General features: G+C 37.8%; 1 protein-coding gene across 1 annotated transcript; it reads right to left on the reverse strand.

Annotated features, from left to right (window-relative positions):
* Positions 1-13,600: 13,600 nt before the first annotated feature.
* LOC107830272 (nicotinamidase 2) lies at positions 13,601-20,044 on the reverse strand. The gene is made up of 2 exons (XM_016657787.2): positions 19,549-20,044; positions 13,601-14,034 (listed from the first exon to the last, which is right to left on the reverse strand). Exons 1-2 carry the CDS (start codon positions 19,886-19,888, stop codon positions 13,784-13,786), a joined length of 591 nt encoding a protein of 196 aa, XP_016513273.1. The 5' UTR covers positions 19,889-20,044; the 3' UTR covers positions 13,601-13,783.
* Between the last annotated feature and the right edge of the window lie 93 nt (positions 20,045-20,137).

Genomic DNA, 20,137 nt, shown 5'->3' on the forward strand with positions numbered 1-20,137 from the left:
AACAACCACGAAGTTATTTTAGACAACCTGAGATTGTTACGACCATCTCAGCTGGAGCTCAGGCTGAACTTCGTTCATTTGAAATGTGTACCAAGTGAGTCAGGTTCCCTATCTGGTTCTTTACAGTAAGTTTGTTAGATCATCAAAACATAAGAAACATAAGGCAAAGACATTGAAAACTCATCATAAATAATCTTATACCTGCACATTCTCCTTCATCAGCACTTCACTCTTCCTATTTTTGTATTGCTTCGTTATGATTAGGCTTCAAATCAAGTGGCTTAGATGTTAACTAATTTTCAAGATTTGTGCAGCTTAGAGATGTGGTATTACATGGCGCTGATTCTCTTTACTGGGTATCTCAAGAATGCGGAAATAGCTGTCGATGCAATTGCTATATGGTGAGAGATCACATCAAAATGCCTTTATTAGATGGCCACATGGAGCTTAAACGTCATTTAAAAATGTCATTTCCTTTTGGACTATAATGATCCGTGTTTAATCTCCTATTGATTATTCACTAAAGTATGATTAATTAAACTTTTTGTTCCAAAAGGAATTTTTTAGAACATAAGAATCAGTATTCTAAGTGTTTCTGATTAGCTACTCCAAAAAGGGTAGCAGAACATATTGCTAATTTGGTAAACTTGTACAGTTCCGACAAAAAGTACATTCATATACGAAAACAAAATGTCCAGCACGTGCATGCAGAAGGCGTTCGCTCTCTTTCTGATTCACCCAGTTATATTCTATTGCAGCTCGAACATTTGTGCGTGGACATTCATGGTGTCTTTTGGATTGAATGTGGCAGTAAGGTATGATATCATTTAGATTTTAAATATTCGTTATATCCCACAACTCTCAGATCAATAAGTACAATATGAAAGGAAGGACGTTCATATGGCAGCATAAGGGTATCAAATGAACTAGGGGCAGGGCATCCAAGAACCGCGAAAATGTCAATGATAGTAGCCTCGTTCACTTCTCTTCTGCTCGGTATGTTCCTGGCACTGGTTCTGCTTGTTTTTCGAAGCAAGTTTCCCCCGTTATTTACAAACAGTAAGGAAGTCCAGACGGTTGTACATGAACTTACACCTTTGTTAGCCGTCACCGTGTTCATAAACAGTCTTCAACCTACTCTTTCTGGTATATTCACTGCCTCTTTAAAATCTTGGTGCTGATTTTAATTTGTTGCTCAATTCCTGGACTCATTAGGAGTAGTGATGGTTTTTGACTGGGTAGAATTATTGAAATTGCAGGAGTGGCCATTGGAGCAGGATGGCAAGCTTATGTTGCATATGTGAACATAGCATGCTACTATTTATTTGGCCTTCCTATTGGTTGTTGGGAATAAACCCTTTACCAAAATAATATTCACGGTAATAAAGCGGAATAATAATGTAGCACCGAGATACGGTAATTAACAAGAATAAAAGAGTAACAATGACACCAAAATTTTTACGTGGAAAACCCTTTTGAATAAGGGAAAAAACCACGACCCCGAGAGGAGCAACTGATATCACTATAGTAAGGAATTTTACACTTTGTAGGTCGGGGATAAATACTCCAAAGACCACTACAACACTCAAAAGAAATAACCCTCTTTTGATATTCCCACCTCACTACAATATCGCTCACTCTCTATTTTCCTCACAGACTATTTTCTTATACCTTGTCTGTGAAACCTCACTCTTTCTTTCTCTCTTTGTTGGTGTGAAGAAATGAGAGTTGAAGCTCTCCTTTTATAGCCAAAGTTTCACCCTCTAAAGCCTACAATATTTGACAATTTACACACACTTTTCACAATTCAACAAAGTTGGCTACCAAACCAAAGAAATTCAACAAGGTTGGCTACCAAACCAAACTAATTCAACAAGGTTGGCTACCAACCAAACCAAGTCAACAAGGTTGGCTACCAAACCAAAGAAAACTCTTATTAGGCACATGCCTAATACTTCTTCAATGAGATGGACATCATCAATCTCCCCCTCCAGTCTCATTCATCCAGAGGAGGTAGCATTGTCTTCTAGTTTGAGTGCATGCCGACAAGTTCTTTGCATAGCTCGAACTTGTTCCTTGGTACCACCTTGGTCAGCATATCTGCGGGATTCTCATTTGTAGAAATCTTCAAGACTTTTAGAGATTCATCATCTACCATTTCTCGAATCCAATGATATCTCACATCAATGTGTTTGGTCCTTGCATGGTACATAGAGTTCTTGCTAAGGTCTATTGCACTTTGACTGTCACAATAGACGACATACTCCTTCTGATGCAATCCAAGCTCTTGAAGGAATCGCTTGAGCCATATCATCTCCTTGCCAGTTTCTGTAGCGGCAATGTACTCTGCTTCAGTTGTTGAAAGTGCAACGCACTTCTGCAACTTAGACTGCCATGATATAGCTCCCCCTGAAAATGTAAACAAATATCCAGTAGTGGATTTTCTGTTGTCAATGTCACCCGCCATATCAGCATCTGTATAGCCCTTCAAGATTGGATCAGATCCTCCAAAGCACAAACAATCTCCCGTGGTACCTCTCAGGTACCTGAGTATCCACTTGACTGCTTCCCAATGTTCCTTTCCAGGATTTTCAAGAAACCTGCTGACAACACCAACTGCGTGAGCAATATCAGTCTAGTACATACCATTGCATACATCAAGCTTCCGACTGCTGAAAAATAAGGAACTTTAGCCATGTTCCCTTTCTCCTCCATTGTTGTAGGACACATCTTCTTACTCAACTTTAGATGACCAGCAAGAGGTGTGCTGACTGGCTTAACATTCTTCATGTTGAAGCGTTCTAGTACACGTTCAATGTACTTCTCCTGAGATAGCCACAACTTTCTACTTGTTCTCTCTCGAACTATCTTCATCCCTAGAATTTGTTGTGTTGGGCCCAAGTCCTTCATATCAAATGACTTGGACAGATCTCCTTTCAACTTTGCTATCAACCCCTTGTCTTTTCCTACAATTAACATGTCATCCACATACAACAACAATATAATAAAGTTATTCTCAGAAAATCTTTTGAAGTATACACATGGATCAGAATAGGTCTTTAGGTATGTTTGACTTTTCATGAATGAGTCAAACTTCATGTACCACTGCCTTGGTGCCTACTTCAATCCATAAAGACTCTTATTCAATTTGCACACCATGTGTTTCTTTTCAGCTACTTCAAATCCTTCTGGCTGCTCCATATAAATCTCCTCTTCCAAATCTCCATGAAGAAATGCAGTTTTCACATCCAACTGCTCCACTTCAAGATCTAGGCTAGCTGCTAAGCTCAAAATTGTTCGAATAGAAGTCATTTTGACAACAGGTGAGAAAATTTCGTCAAAATCAATACCTTTCTTTTGTTCGAAGCCTTTAACCACCAATCGAGCTTTGTATCTGACCAGCTTGCCATTTCCATCTTTCTTGAGTTTAAAGACCCATTTGCATTTGAGTGGTCTTTTACCCTTTGGAAGTTCAACCAGCTTGTATGTGTCATTTTTCTGTAGAGAACCATCTCTTCTTGCATAGCTTTCATCCACTGGTTCTTTTCTGGATGGGACAACACCTCCTTAAGACTTTCTGGCTCCCCCTCATCACTGATGAGGACATACTCTGTGGAAGGGTACCTGCATGACTCTACCCTTGGCCTCTCTGATCTCCTCAGAGGTTGAGGTTGTTCTTCTCCCTGAGTGGGGTGCTCCACTTCCTCGACACCTTCATCAAGTTGCTGCCCCTGCTCAATAACCTCACCAGGTTGCTCCACCTGCTCGGCAACCTCGTCGGTTGTACTTTCTGCACTTGTGGGATTGTTAGAAGTAGAAGGAATAGTAACAAAGTTAGGAATTATACCATTCTTCGCCTTTTCTAACATATCAGCAGCAGTTCCAACTTCACTTTCTCGGAAGATTACATCTCTGCTTCTGATGACCTTCTTCTTTACAGGATCCCACAGTCTGTACCCGAACTCTTCATCTCCATATCCGATAAATATGCAGGGAACAGATTTATCATCCAGCTTTGTTCTCTGCTCTTTTGGTACATGTGCAAAAGCTCTGCAACCGAACACCTTCAGATGCGAGTAAGACACCTCCTTGTTGGTCCAAACTCTCTCTGGGATTTCAAACGCCAACGGAACTGATGGACTCCTATTGATCAGGTAACAGGTTGTCTGAACTGCTTCACCCCAGAATGACTTAGGCAGTTTAGCCATTCTGAGCATGCTTCTCACCTTCTCCACAATGGTGCGGTTCATCCTCTCGGCTACACCATTGTGTTGTGGGGTTCCAGGAACTGTCTTTTCATGTCTGATCCCATGACTTGAACAATACTCTTCAAATTCCCTTGAAGTGTACTCACCTCCATTGTCACTTCGGAGGCGCTTTAGCTTTCGACCCGTCTCCCTTTCTACTAGAGCATGAAATTTCTGGAAAACTTGAAACACCTGATCTTTGGTTTTCAAAATATAAACCCATAATTTTCATGAAGCATCATCAATAAAAGTAACAAAATATTTGTTACCGCCCATTGATTCAATTTCCATTGGGCCGCAAACATCAGAATATACTAAATCAAGTATATTCAATTTTCTTTCAGACGATGTCTGAAATGAGACTCTATACTGCTTACCAAATAAACAGTAGTCACAAGGTTTTACAGTTGTACCTTTGGCATAAGAAATGAGTGATTTCTTGGCAAGAATCTGCAATCCCTCCTCGCTCATATGACTCATTCTTTTGTGCCATAAATCTACAGAAATCTCATCTTGTGCCGCGTTCAATTCACCTTGGTATATTTCTGCATTTGTCCTGTACAACGTGCCACGAGCAACTCCCTTTGCAATCACCAATGATCCCTTAGTGAGTCTCCACTTTTGATTTGCAAAATAACTCTCGTATCCATCTCGGTCTAAAGCAATTCCCGAGATCAAGTTCATCCGCAAATCAGGTACATGCCGCACATCCTTTAGAACCAATGTGCATCCGACATTTGTCTTGATACAAATGTCACCAATCCCCGCAATCTTTGAGTAACTTGTGTTACCCATTTTCACTGTGCCGAAATCACCTGCTACATATCTGCAAAAAAGATCTCTTACCGGTGTGGCATGGTGAGATGCCGCTGTGTCAACCACCCATTCCGACTCTGGACCTGACAGGTGCATGCATTCCTCTTCCTCATTTATAAAGAGGACAACATTATCATTGTTTTGCACCATGGCGGTTGTGTTGTCGTCATTCTTCTGGCCACTGGTTTCACCTTTGCCCTTCCTTGGATTTGGGCAATCTCTTTTGAAATGACCTGGTTGATCACAGTTGTAGCAATTTCTGACTCTTGATTTGGATCGGTTCTTTGACTTCCCACGAGCTCCGGATCTACCATAGTTGTTCGAACTCCTTTGATAACTCCTGCCTCTACCTTCTGTGATGAGAGTCTGTCCTTGATTTTCAGGCTTCTTTCTCATCTTCTCATTGAGTAGAAGAGCCGATGTGACATCTTTCAACTCAATAGTAGTCTTACCGTGCAGGATGGTTGTTGCCAAATTATCGTACGAAGATGGCAACGAGTTCAATAGCAAGATGGCTTTATCTTCTTCCTCGATTTTCACTCCGAGGTTGGCAAGCTGTGTGATTAGTCCGTTAAACACATTTAAATGTGACAAAAAATTCGTACCTTCACTCATGTGTAGGGCGTATAACTGCTTCTTCAGGTACAATTTATTTGTCAGCGTTTTGGACATGTATAGGCTTTCCAACCTTGTCCAAATTCCACGTGCAGTGTCTTCATCAATGATGTTATTTACCACATCATCTGATAAGTGCAACCTGATTGCACTAGCAGCTCTTTCATCCAAGTCAGCCCAATCCTCAGCTTTCATGGTATCAGGCTTTTTGGAATCAACATCTAGAACCTTATGTAATCCTTGTTGGATGAGCAGATCTCTCATTCTTCTTTGTCATGTTGAGAAACCGTTATCTCCGTTGAATTTTGCTACCTCGTACTTTACTCCGGACATTTTTATTTTTCACCAAGTATAGTACTACCGACAGTGAATAGTATTTCAGTGAACGAGCAGAACCTGTGCTCTGATACCAGTTGTTGGGAATAAACCCCTTACCAAAATAATATTCACGGTAATAAAGCGGAATAATAATGTAGCACCGAGATACGGTAATTAACAAGAATAAAAGAGTAACAATGACACCAAGATTTTTACGTGGAAAACCCTTCTGAATAAGGGAAAAAATCACGACCCCGAGAGGAGCAACTGATATCACTATAGTAAGGAATTTTACACTTTGTAGGTTGGAGATAAATACTCCAAAGACCACTACAACACTCAAAAGAAATAACCCTCTTTTGATATTCCCACCTCACTACAATATCGCTCACTCTCTATTTTCCTCACAGACTATTTTCTTATACCTTGTCTGTGAAACCTCACTCTTTCTTTCTCTCTTTGTTGGTGTGAAGAAATGAGAGTTGAAGCTCTCCTTTTATAGCCAATGTTTCACCCTCTAAAGCCTACAATATTTGACAATTTACACGCATTTTTCACAATTCAACAAAGTTGGCTACCAAACCAAAGAAATTCAACAAGGTTGGCTATCAAACCAAACTAATTCAACAAGGTTGGCTACCAACCAAACCAAGTCAACAAGGTTGGCTACCAAACCAAAGAAAACTCTTATTAGGCACATGTCTAATACTTCTTCAATGAGATGGACATCATCATTGGTCTCATCCTTGGCTTCCTCTTCAACATGGGCGTCAATGTAAGATTTTGTTTCCTTTGTTCCAGTTTATGCGACGCTATTTCCTTCTTATTTAAAAAAAAAGAATGATATTTTCTTATAGTTAGTTATTTAATCCTTAATGACATGGTTCTATAGCTATACAAATATCTTGGTATGTTTAAGATCATAAGTTCCAGAGTCTTTTTTTCTTTTTTTCTTAAACTTCGTGGCAGTCAAACAAATTCACATAAATGAATCTTATTTCATTTATTTTCTTTGCTTCTATATTCTTCACCTTTTTCTCGTGTAAGATTCTCATATAGTGGTCTAACCTTTCTATACCAGAAAAAGAAATCCTTTTGGTATTGAGTTTCAAGACAGCAACAAGTACAAAAGCTTCAGTGACACTGCTATTGTGCTGTATTTTGTAGGGCATTTGGTTTGGAATGCTGGGAGGTACCAGTCTTCAGACTGCTGTCCTAATCGCGATGGTCCTCAGAACAAACTGGAATAAGGAGGTACTCCATTATTATTGTAAAAATAGCACGGGCTAGCTAGTTTTCGGGCTGCTCATTCAAAAATAGTCGGCGTTTGCAAAGTCATTGAAAAATAACCACTATTTTGCTGCACGGAAAGTTCCAGCATAATATACTGGAGATTGGTGTCCCTGTGTATGAACTTGCAGCATATTATGCTGGAACTTTCCGCGTATTGTTGTTCCAGCATAATATGCTGGAACTCCATACTGGAGTATATTTTCAGATTTTGAACAGTATTTTCGTTCAGATTTATCTTTACATGAAAAGTGACTAAATTTCGATTACTTTTGAAGTTGTGGCTATTTTTGAATGACCACTTGTAAATCTGGTTATTTTTTAATTTCTCCCATTATTGTCTGCTCAAAGGCGCACACACACTTCAGAATATTGCTTTCTCAAAGCAGTGGCGGAGCCACATAGCTCCAAGGGCTTCGTCAAAAAATACACTGTTGAATCCATTTGATTTCCTCGTGTATTTATTTCTTTAAGTTTTAGTGAAAATACTAACTCCACTACTTTCTCAAAGAGGATGATCAAAACTTTTTGCATAAACTATTAGATTCCAATACTTAGTAATAACCTCAATTCAAGCTTGTAGAAATTAAATGAACCCATATAACACATCCAGCAAAATTGATACTAATTAAGACATTGAATTCGTCTGTCAAATTACAGGCTTCCCTTGCTGGAGACAGGATAAAACAATGGGGAGGAGACTCGTTGGCTAAAGCAATTGATGCAAGTTAATCCTTGTTAGTACCATGTTGCAGCTTAATGTTAACGCCTGGTTATGTCCTATTTTAATTTCTTTCAATATTGGCCATTTCTAAGTTAACTGTAAAGCCTATTTCGATTTGGTTTTATTTTTGGGATAATTACATTTTTGGCCGTCCAAAAAAAATAGCATGCAAATATATATGTTTTGTATATTAAGTATAAATATACATAATTATTGTATATATTTTGTATATTTGAACTAACGCCTCTAATTATTTTCAGCCGTCAGGATAAAAATGAAAAAAAACCTTTATTTTTCGTTTTCAGAACTGATTTTAAGTTTGACTTCCAGATACAGAATGTCAATGAAGTGCAACTCCAACTTAATGGAAATAGCAAGAACAACAGAACGAAAAAAGAAAAACAAAGGAATTCAAAATAGAATTGGAAACAATTAACAGAAGGTGATTACCCCAAATTAACCAGACAAGAAACGACCCAAGTCAGACAGATTAACAAGGAGGAGAAAAAGAAAAGGACTAGCTCTTCTACAATTGTGATTGTTTGAACTTCCATGAGGTTGGATAAATCGAAGGATCACCTATCCCTTGGAAGCCATTCAAAAACTTAATGAATCTTTAATACGTTTATCTTAAACATTAATCGAGTAGATTTTTGGGATTAACGATACTATAATTGAGAAGGGTAAAAAACTAGGGGAATGGAATACTAAATCCATTTAATATTATAATTGAGAAGGGTAAAGTATATAAACTAGGGGAATGGAATACTAAATCCATTTAAGCAATTAAATGCCGAGTTCAAATAGTTTCTACTCAACCTTTCGGCGTGGCACTTTTGGTTAGTCAATACTGTTGTTCTAAGAATCTTGTTTCTTGTTTTCCATTTTGTCTGCCTTTCTATTTTGTTAAGTATTTGATGGCCAGGGATCACAATGCTTGTCGTTTAATTGTTAAGACAAAATTGTTCAACGAGCATTACCATATTTAGCTTCCAAGCGGACAGAGCTTTCTTCTTACTAAGTTCAAATATACCAACACAAACGTAAATTTTCACCATACAGAGAAACAGTTATATTTTGTGTTTCTCAATTCCCTAGCCTATTTAAATGCTCAAGATCACCATCTTTCTGCAACTTGGTTAGTGAAGGAAAAGTATTTTATTAGATCCCAAATCTCCACACTTCTTCGCACACAAAATAAGTTACTAATACCCCTATTTATAATAGTACTGTAGACATCAAAATTTTAACGGATCAAGCTAAATCATAAATTCAAGATCTTACAAGATTCCTGAAATCATAGGAGTCTATCAGGGTTTCTTGGAAGTTAGTCTACCCTAAACCTTAATGCACACCTATATAAAGGGATACATATTCCCTTGAAGAGGCGTCTCAAAAAAAATCCCATAAATTCTCGGAATATTCACAAAGGGATCAAGGTATAAAATAATGTCGTGATCAATAGATGTTCTTCTTGATAATCAAATACTTCAAGAAGAATATTCATACAATGATCGACTTTCATGGAGATTAAATAATCCAGAGAGGTCCGTATCATCCTACAACAACAACAACAACAACCCAGTAAAATCCCACAAGTGGGGTCTGGGGAGGTTCGTATCATCCTATGTTCGAGAATACGTTGATCCAGCCCTCGAATCTCGGAGAACAATTCGAAGGAAGAATCAAGGGATAAACAGAGTTGTAACTCGCAATATTTATCAATAAAATCACTTTATTCTTTTGTGATTGCAGTTTATTTTCGTATGCTGAAAATTTATTGCAAACAAATTCATTTGTAGACACTGAAATTTTAACAGATCAAGATAAATCCTAAATTCAAGACAACTATTTTATTAAGAGTTTATTAGGGTTACTTGGTGGCTACTCCACCCAAAGCCTAAGCCATGCTTATAAATAAGGCTACATATGTCCTTCAAAGAGGATCTCAGCAATTCCATAAACTCTCGGAATATGCACAAAGAAATCAAATATGTAATCTCTGAAATTCCATGAAACTCTTGGAACATTCATTAAGAGATCAAAGACATGTCAAATATGTCTTGCTTAAAGTCCTACGTTCGAGAAATACGCCGTTAAGGCCCTCGAATCACGTAGAATAAATCAGAGGGAAGAAACAAGGTATAAATGGAGTTGTAACTTGCAATGTTTATCAATAAAATCCTTTTTTCTTTATAGTTGTTTGTGATTGCAGTTTTATTTTTCTGCCCAAATTTATTACAAACAAATTGGCACGCCTAATGGGACCAAATCTGCCCTTCATTTCTTCTCTCACAGTGAATAGAATGTGGTGTCTTCTTTGCTAGTACTTCAAGCCTCGTCTACGACGATCTTGTAAATCTACGCTCCGACAAGCCTTGAAGTAAGGGGCATTTGTAGACAACAAAATTTTATCGGACAAATCCATATGAAATTTGGATAAAATCCTAAATTTAAGATACTACAAGTAGAGTCCATCGAGGTTTCTTGGAGGCTACTCTATTTGAAACCCTAACTTGGCTACCTGAAACTCTAGCTTGGAAGGTACTCTACCCAAAACCCAAGCTATACCTATAAAATGGGGGCTACATATTCACTTTGAAAACATCTCGAAATTCCATAAAAATTCATGGAATATTCACAAAGACATCAAATATTGTCTTTCTCAAAACCCCCAAAAGTGATCAATGGATGTTCTTCCTTTTCCTGGGGATCAAATACATCCTAAGAAAGTTCGCATCATCCTACGTTCAAGAAATACCCTGGTTAAGCCCTCGAATCACAGAGCACGATCTAGAGAAAAGAATCAAGGGAACAAACAAAATTGTACCCGCGTCATTTTATCAATAAAATTATGTTTCTTCATATTTATATTGTGGTTGCAATTCATTTTTGTATCACAAATAATTTGTTGCAAATAAATTGGCATGCTCAGTGAGACCAGTTCTGCCCTTCATCTCTTCCTCCTGTAAATCAAAAACTCCAAGTTTCAAAATCATTTGTTGCGATGGTCGAGTACTTCAAGTCTCGTCTTCAAGTTTCGGCAAGCCTACACCCTGACAAACCTTGAAGTAGGGGGCATTTGTAGACATCGAAATTTTAACAGATCAAGCTAAATCAAAAATTCAAGATCCTACAAGACTCTTGAAATCCTAGGAGTCTATCAGGGTTTCTTGGAGGTTACTCTACCCTAAACCCTAATGCACACCTATATAAAGGTATACATATTCCCTTGAAGAGGCGTCTCAAAAAAAAATCCCATAAATTCTCGGGATATTCACAAAGGGATCAAGGCATAAAATAATGTCGTGATCAATAGATGTTCTTCTTGATAATCAAATACTTCAAGAAGAATATTCGTACAATGATCGACTTTCATGGAGATTAAATAATCCAGAGAGGTCTCTATTATCCTATGTTTGAGAATACGATGATCCAGCCCTCGAATCTCGGAGAACAATTCGGAGGAAGAATCAAGGGATACACAGAGTTGTAACCCGCAATATTTATCAATAAAATCGCTTTATTCTTTTGTGACTTAGTTTATTTTTCGTATGCTGAAAATTTATTGCAAACATGTACAAAACATATTTCAACTACAAAAAATGAAAGTCTATTCCTATAGTAATTCTGACTACAAATTCTATTTAGGTATGAGTCAAATAAACTTGCAAATACCAAATCCTAAACAAATGAAGTTTCCTACTACAAATTTGAATTAGTTTTCCAACAATTAGACTTATTTTTTTGCTTGAAATTAAATTAAAAAAAAGGTTGTTTTTTTTTTTTTTTTTTGGGGGGGGGGGGGGGCGAAGGTTGAAATAGAGGTAATATCCAAGGAAACAATGAAGCCATGTTCTCCAACCCCAGATGAAGTTTGGCATTCTAGCCTTTCATATCTTGATCAATTTTCATACCCCTAGTGTATTTTTACCCTGCCAGCCACCAGTATTCAAACATAGAAGGTTTACACCGGGTAAAAAGAAATCCTTATCCAAGGCCTTCACCAAATTTTACCCTCTAGCAGGGCGTGTCGTGAACAACCTTTATGTCAACTGCAACAACGAGGGCGTTCAAATGTAAGCCCTCTTATATCACTAAAAATCCAATTACTAAAGAATTCAACAAGTTCATTCCTTGCGAGTTGGATGGTGTCAAAGATCTTGGCTTAGTAGTACAAGCAAACTTTTTCGAATGCGGAGGAATGGCTATTGGTATAGTTATTTCTCACAAGCTAGCTGATGCTGTGTCATGTTTCACGAGGAGATGATGATCCGTAATTCGACAGTACAAGATGCTCTTTTTATAGGATTCTAGCTTTATCGGCTTTTATATGGAGCCGTTTCAGGGAGACGGTTCATGCTGAAAAGGATCCAAACAAGATTTACGCAGTGACATATTCAGTGAACTTACATAGACGATATATAAGACAAACTGATCCACCACTGCCTGAATCTTTATTGGGAAACATAATACAATCTGCACTTGTAGTACCATTCTTCGATTAGGGTAATGAAGAAGAAGCTTTTAAGTTTATCAACAAAGTGATAGAAGCTATGCAGGAAAATAGGTATTTGATCACCGCAAGTTTGAAAAATCTAGCCAAGTGACTTTTTAATTGATATATTCATAGATAAGTGAATTTTACATTACAAACATAAGAAACATGATTTTACTAGATAAATCTGGATAGGTAAGTAAACATATGAGTAATGTACTTCATGTTCTATGTTCAAGGACCTAGTTCAATCAGAATCGAGAACTGCGGAGAGGTTCTAACCGGCCTAGCCTAACCAACCGCTACAAGCGGGCAGGAAATAGATGTGGTGGAGACTCAAGTCAAGGCAATGGATCACTATCACTGAAACAATATGCAAAAGTTTACCGGAAAAAGGCAAGAAAAAGGAGAACTAAGGATCGCGAAGTAAGAGTCTTGGACTAGTGGAGAATATTATTTAGGAGATTACAAATAAAAAAGGATAAAGGGCAGCCTGGTGCACTAAGCTTCCGCTATGCGTGGGGTCCGGGGAAGCGCTGGACCACAAGAATCTATTGTACGCAGCTTTACCCTGCATTTCTATTAGAGGCTATTTCCATGGCTCTAGTACTAGATAAAATACTAGATCAAATCACAAGTGTTTCTAAGCTGAAAACTCCCAATTATAGATTTTCAAGTGCTTCCAGGCTGAAAACTCCCAATTTTAGATTTTTTACTTGTTTTTTTTTAATAGCAAATGTTTTTAAACATTTTTGGTATTTGTCAAACAACAAAACAAGTCAAAAAGTGCACCTTGTGCTGTATGCAGCATATGATCAAATAACCTCAGACGCCATTTTACGAGCATCCTTTATTAAGTGTTATCATTTCTAATTTTGTCCAACAAATGCACAATATTTCAAATAGCGTTATTGGTCTCAACTTACATTTCACTTAATTAGTATCTCCTTTTCACATAGTTTCTGTTAACACTAGTTTATTTCGACCATCCTATTCTAATTCAGCGCTACCTCTTAATTAATCTACTATGCATTCTCCTTAATTAAAACACTGAATGTAAATATTTTAATTGTTTAGATTTATACACCACAATTGCGGAATCTAACTTCACTTTCATCTGGGGGAATAAACTTGTCATGCATTTATTCTTACATCTACTTATTCCAAAATCTTTACTCGCTAGTGCTTCTCCACGGTCCTCACCCGCTAGTATCTTTTAGTTACAATATCACCTAATTCACAATATTTTGTCATAGTTATATGATACCTGAGTGCTCAGGAATTTGAAAACGCATCTTGAATCCTTTTGCAGTCAACCAAATAAGTGAAACCATAAGCTAAGTTCTTCAGTGTAGCATCATGCAATTCTGCTGAGGAAGTAGCAGTAGCATCTGTGGAAAAGAAGACTCTGAACCCTCTCACAAAGGCCTCTCTGGCTGTAGTCTCACAACACAAGTTGGTCATTACTCCACTCACTATTACCTCCGTTATCCCCATCTCCAACAGTTTCTCCTCTAGGCTTGTATCTGAAAATGTTTGTCACTAGAAATTAGTAGCATTACTATAGTTTCAGGAACAAAAAAGAAGTGATTCTTAAGGATCCGTTCTCGATATTAATTTTTTCATAACCAAGAAATCTCCTAGGATTAGTGGCGCACGGTTCGAAATTCGGTGGATAAACGGGTCTGACCCTCTACCTTTCTCCACTTGAATTCCACGGTTTGTCTGTGGGGTTTGAACGTTTTGCACTGTTACCATGAGACTAATCCCAGGGGGGTTGTTCTTCATATTAACTTTCTGGGGGGAAGTAGGGAGTGGGGTGAAAGTGGCCGTGCCACTTGAAGCAGCCCCAATCTTGCATGTTCCCTGTTCTTTATTATATAAAAGAATGATGTTATTTCACTTGGATACTTGTTGTCTCCCACCAGCAGAGTAAACAAATATTGCGAATATATATATATAATTTGAAATTAAAGCAGAATTGACTGTTAATTAGTTGATAGGAAAAGAGTGTATAATTGCTCAACACAAAACCATCAGATTAACTTTTGTCCATGTCACATAATTTAGTTACATTGATAAGTTCCATACTATAATAACAACCTTACTAAATACCATAAGTTATAATGTCAGTTCAGTTCATCACCCGTAACAAATGGTTAAATTGAACAAAAAGGAACCTCGGAGCCCCAAAAAACCTTCCGCATAACACTCTGAATCGTATTGTTCCCAAAAAAAGACATATTGTATATTTAGAAATCATTTAATTTTTGTTAAAGAATGAATAGTCATATTTCTTGTACTATACATAGATAGCACAATCATAGGGATTGATAATAAATCTGTAGGATTTTCCTCTTTATTTCTTTCCATAGTTAGGATTCTCTGTATAGCCTCTTTATTCCTTTCCATAGTTAGGACTCCCTGTGCAACTATATATGTTTGTTACTCCATGGAATAATACATCAACTATTCTCCTATACCTTGTTTATTACATGGTATCAGAGCCACTATAGCTCAAAACTTTGCTGGGAAAATCAAGTCCCTTATCTGTATTAGGAGAGAGGGTTCAGTCTCGTTTTGGGTCACCCCTGGGAGTGATTGGTTTGTCTCACATTCACCATATAAGGAGGTGGAAGAAGATTTTCGGTCTAGAGACAGCATCTCCGGGGACTGTGTTGCCAGAGCGTGATCTCACGCGCCACTTGAAGTTAGCGATTGTTCACCAAACACCGGCTTGTGGAAGCACATGAACTGGCAGCAACAAAGCTTGTTCAACAGTGTAGATTCATCTTCTCCATTTCGACAATTCTTGGTATTATTCTGGTAACTCAGTTATTGGGAGAGATCTGTGGCTCCTTTATGTCGGCCTATACCAAGTTTTGTCCTTCCATTTCTATCCGCAATTTACTTTGACCAAATTTAAGTACCTCAAATTTGTCATTTCAGTTCTGTTAAATTTTGAGGCTCGATAAATTTTGGTTTTTATACTTCTGTTACTATTACGGTTTCTACTGGAGTTACTAATGAATTCTCTTTTCTTGTTTTTTTTTTTTGTTTTTTTTCTTGTTTTTTATTTTATTTTCGTCTTTCTGAGCCGAGGGTCTATCGGAAACAGTATCTCTGCCCCTATGTCTGCGTACACATTACCTCCCCAGACCCCACTATGTGGGATTTTACTGGGTAGTTGTTGTTGATAGTGTGTTGGGACTTCTGTATATTGGACTTCTTGGTTAGAGTGGTGCTTCTGTTTTTTCTGGTTGTGGTCAGATTTGTGAAACTACTTTTGTGCACTGATTTCGTGGACTATTATTATTGGTGAGGCTGCTGGGATTCTGTTGGTTTTGTCAATTTACTGTTGGATAGTTAACTCACGGCTAATATTTGTACAGCTCCTAGTCCAACAATATTGATTTCAAATGAGTTTCTGAAATTTCTTCAATATCATAATCAATTATGGAATCTTCAGTCACTGAGTTTGTTGGGTCAGATAAAACATGTATTATCAGCTCTTCAAATAAATGGGTGATTGATTCAGGTGCCACAAATCACATAACAGGTAATCCAAAGATTTTTTCTAGCTTTTGGTCACACAAAGCACGCTCTCTAGTTACTGTAACTGATGAATCAACTACTAGTAATGTTGGATCTGGAACTGTTAAAGCAACTTCTTCTATTACTCTGTCATCTGTATTAAGTCTACCTAACTTAGCCTTTAATTTGATTTTTGTTAGTAAAATCACTAAAGACCTTAATTGTTGTGTCGCGTTCTTTCCCAATCATTGTCTGTTTCTAGATCTTACAACAAGCAGGTTATTGGTAAAGATATTTATCTAGTGATCTCTACATCCTTGATGAGTGGGAGCCATGGCCTGCTGCATGCTCCAGTGTTGTATCTCCTTTTGAAGCACATTGTCGATTAGGACATCCCTCTCTACCTTTGTTGAAGAAGCTCTGTCCTCAGTTTTAGAATATTTCTTCATTGGATTGTGAGTCATGTCGATTTGCAAAATACCATCGCATCTCGTTAGGTCCAAGGGTTAATAAGTGAGTTGAGTCAGCTTTTGAGTTAGGTCATTCTGATGTTTGGGGACAATATTCTATTGTTTCCAAAATTGAGCATAAGCATTTTGTCACTTTTGTACATGATTTTTCTCGAATGACTTGGATTTACTTTATGAAGAGTCGCTCTGAAGTGTTTACTCACTTTTTTGTCTTCTATGCTGAAGTTAAAACTCAATTCAATGCTTCCGTACATATTCTAAGGAGTGATAACACTAAAGAATACATGTTAGAGTTATTTCAGTCCTACATGAGACAACATGGTATATTACATCAGTCTTCATGTGTTGATACACCCTCTCAAAATGGAGTTGTTGAGAGGAAGAATAGGCATTTACTTGAGACAGCTCGAGCACTTTTGTTCCAAATGAAAGTTCCTAAACAATTATAGGCTGATGCAGTCTCTATAGCTTGTTTTCTCATTAATCGCACACTATCTACTATGCTTGGTGGTGATGTGCCTTACAGTGTTCTCTTCCCAAACAAGTCATTATTTCCGCTAGAACTTAAGGTGTTTGGATGCACATGTTATGTTCGAGATGTTCGACCATCTATTACCAAGTTGGATCCCAAGGCATTGAAGTGTGTTTTCTTGGGCTATTCTCGCCTCCAGAAGGGGTTCCGGTGTTATTCTACTAAACTTAGCAAATATCTGGTGTCAACCGATGTGGTATTTTCAAAGACGACACCATTCTTCTATGCAACTCCCAATTCTACAAGTCAAGGTGAGGAAGATGAGTGGCTAGTATATCAGGTTACCCGTGCTTTGACAGAACAACCAGATGATGTTCCTCCTTTTCCTAGTTCTTCTATTGAGCACCAATTGACTATTGTGCCTTCAGCACCTGCTCCAACTGTGTTAGAAAGACTGCCATTGTTCAAGTTTACTCGCGGAGGCGAGAGACGAATGATATATGTCCTGCAACAATTCCTTCGTCATTAGACTGTCCTCCACTTGATCCTACAGAAAACCTTGACCTTCCTATTACTCTTCGCAAAGGTATACGTACTTGCAAATTCACATATTCTATTGCTAATTTCGTTTCTCGTTTATCCTCTACGTCTAGATCTATGATTGCTTCTTTAGACTCCATCTTGGCACCTAAAACAGTGAAGGAGGCTTTGAACCATCCTGAATGATCTGATGCAATGCTTGAGGAAATACATGCCTTAGAGGGTAACCACACGTGAGATTTGGTGGATTTACCCAAGGGAAAGAAACTAGTGGGATGTAAGTGGGTCTTCACCGTTAAAGTTAATCCATATGGTTCTGTGACAAGACTTAAGGCTAGACTTATGGCTAAAGGGTATGCTCAAACTTATGGGGTTGATTATTCAGACACCTTCTCCCCGGTTGCCAAACTCACTTCTATCTGCTTATTTATTTCTTTAGTTGCTTCCAAGAATTACATCAGCTAGATATCAAGAATGCGTTCCTTGAAAATTGAATATAAATCACACGAGTGGAAAGATATTAACCAAGCCGCGACTGGGACTCAAGAATAAAATCTATAGAAAATTGAATATTCAAAAAGATAAATCTAAATCATACGAAAGGAAACATATTCAATACATTGTAGTTTACTACTCATAATTGCTACAATACCTTGTGTCTTAGTTTGCTAGTGAATATGCTGGAAATAATTTAGTTTAAATAGGAGTAGCATAATAGGTTTGAGAATTAAGATTTTGAGTTTAATTACTTGTTGGCTTGTAACTGTTTTCATAATTCCAAGACCCAAAGAAATATTTAATGCCTTACTGACATTTAAACTTAATATATAAATATATTTTTCACATGTAAATTTATTCGGTATGGTTCGGTATTTTTTCGGTTTATTTTCATAAAATAAAAACTTATCCTAATTATCGATACGGTTATATATTTATATAAAAATCTACAATTTTATTAGAAGAAACCTAAAAATCGATTCAGTACGGTTCGGTCGGTTTAATCGATTTTTATATATCCATTGACATCCCTAGCAGAATCTGAATACAGAGCTATGTCACAGTCTACGTGTGAGATTATGTGGATACATCATCTTATGACTGAAATTGGGTTGGAGCATCCAATACCAGCAAAACTCTGGTGCGACAATCAAGCTGCCCTCCATATTGCGTCAATCCGGTGTATCATGAAAGAACTAAGCATATTGAAGTTGACTGTCATTCTATTCGTGAGAAGATTCAGGAAAACTTGATCTCCACTGGCTATGTGAAGACAGGAGAGCAACCAGCTGATTTGTTCACAAAGGCGTTGAATGGAACTCGAGTAGATTATCTTTGCAACAAGCTGGGCATGATCAATGTCTATGCTCCAGCTTGAGGGGAGTGTTAAAGAATGAATGTAGTCATATTCCTTGTACTATATATAGATAGCATAATCAATCATAGGGATTGATTATAAATCTGTAAGATGTTCCTCTTTATTTCTTTCCATAGTTAGAATTCTTTGTATAGCCTCTTTATTCCTTTCCATAGTTAGGACTCCCTGTACAACTATATATGTTTGTTACTCCATGAAATAATACATGAACTATTATTTTAGGAGAAAGGCAAGAAAAAGGAGAACTAAGGATTGTGAAGTAAGAGTCTTGGACTAGGGGAGAATATCATTTAGGAGATTATAAATAAAAAAGGATAAAGGGCAGGCTCCCACTATGCGTGTGAGCTTAGTATCTGTGGTCGAGCGCTTCCTCGGACGCCGCGCATAGCGGGAGCTTAGTGCACCGGGCTGCCCTTTATCCTTTTTTATTTGTAATCTCCTAAATAATATTCTCCACTAGTCCAAGACTCTTCACGATCCTTAGTTCTCCTTTTTCTTGCCTTCATCAATTATAATTTTAAATTGTTCATTTTACTCTAATTTATTATTTATAGCTACACAAATATATGTGATTTGTGTTGGACCATTCTGTACACGAAAAAACGCCCTCACATAAGCTGAAATGGAAATGGAAGGGGTAGGAAATTACCTCTGAAGGCACTATAAGTGTGCTTTTCTACCACCAAGTCAGCATCTCTCCGGTTCAACTCCGGTATGAGTTCAGCTTCAATGGTGCCATCTCTGATGACGTCTCCGTTCCACCACTCGTAGAGCATGCCGTAGTCATCCGGTGACTTGTGACGGTGGCGCGTGAATATCACAGGCACGGAAGCCTGTCGGCAGAGGTCGATGGTGGTGTTGATAGCGGGGAGAATAGGCTTGGCCATGGAGTAGAAGTGGTTCTGTATGTCTATCACTAAAAGAACCGCAGATTTCGGGTCTGGATTTCGCTTTCGGGTTTCATATTTCCTGTATGATGAGGAAGCCATGGATAAAGATGCAGAGTGACGGGAATAGAGATTACGAGATTCCACCTGTTATTAGTCGTTTTCTATCACAACAGTAGGAGTAAATTTTGGACCTTGTGATTGTGACCACTCACCAACTAGTTGAGACACTGGTACGACCTTGGCCCTAGGATTGCTGGAAAAATAGTACGTAGTTAAATATTGTTTTTGTGACTCGAAATCATGGTAATTTCATGTCTTCTAATCATTCATTGAACTGAAGGTAATTGT

Source organism: Nicotiana tabacum, chromosome 18 (assembly GCF_000715075.1).
Source record: "Nicotiana tabacum cultivar K326 chromosome 18, ASM71507v2, whole genome shotgun sequence".
In the NCBI taxonomy this organism is placed as follows: Eukaryota; Viridiplantae; Streptophyta; class Magnoliopsida; order Solanales; family Solanaceae; genus Nicotiana; species Nicotiana tabacum.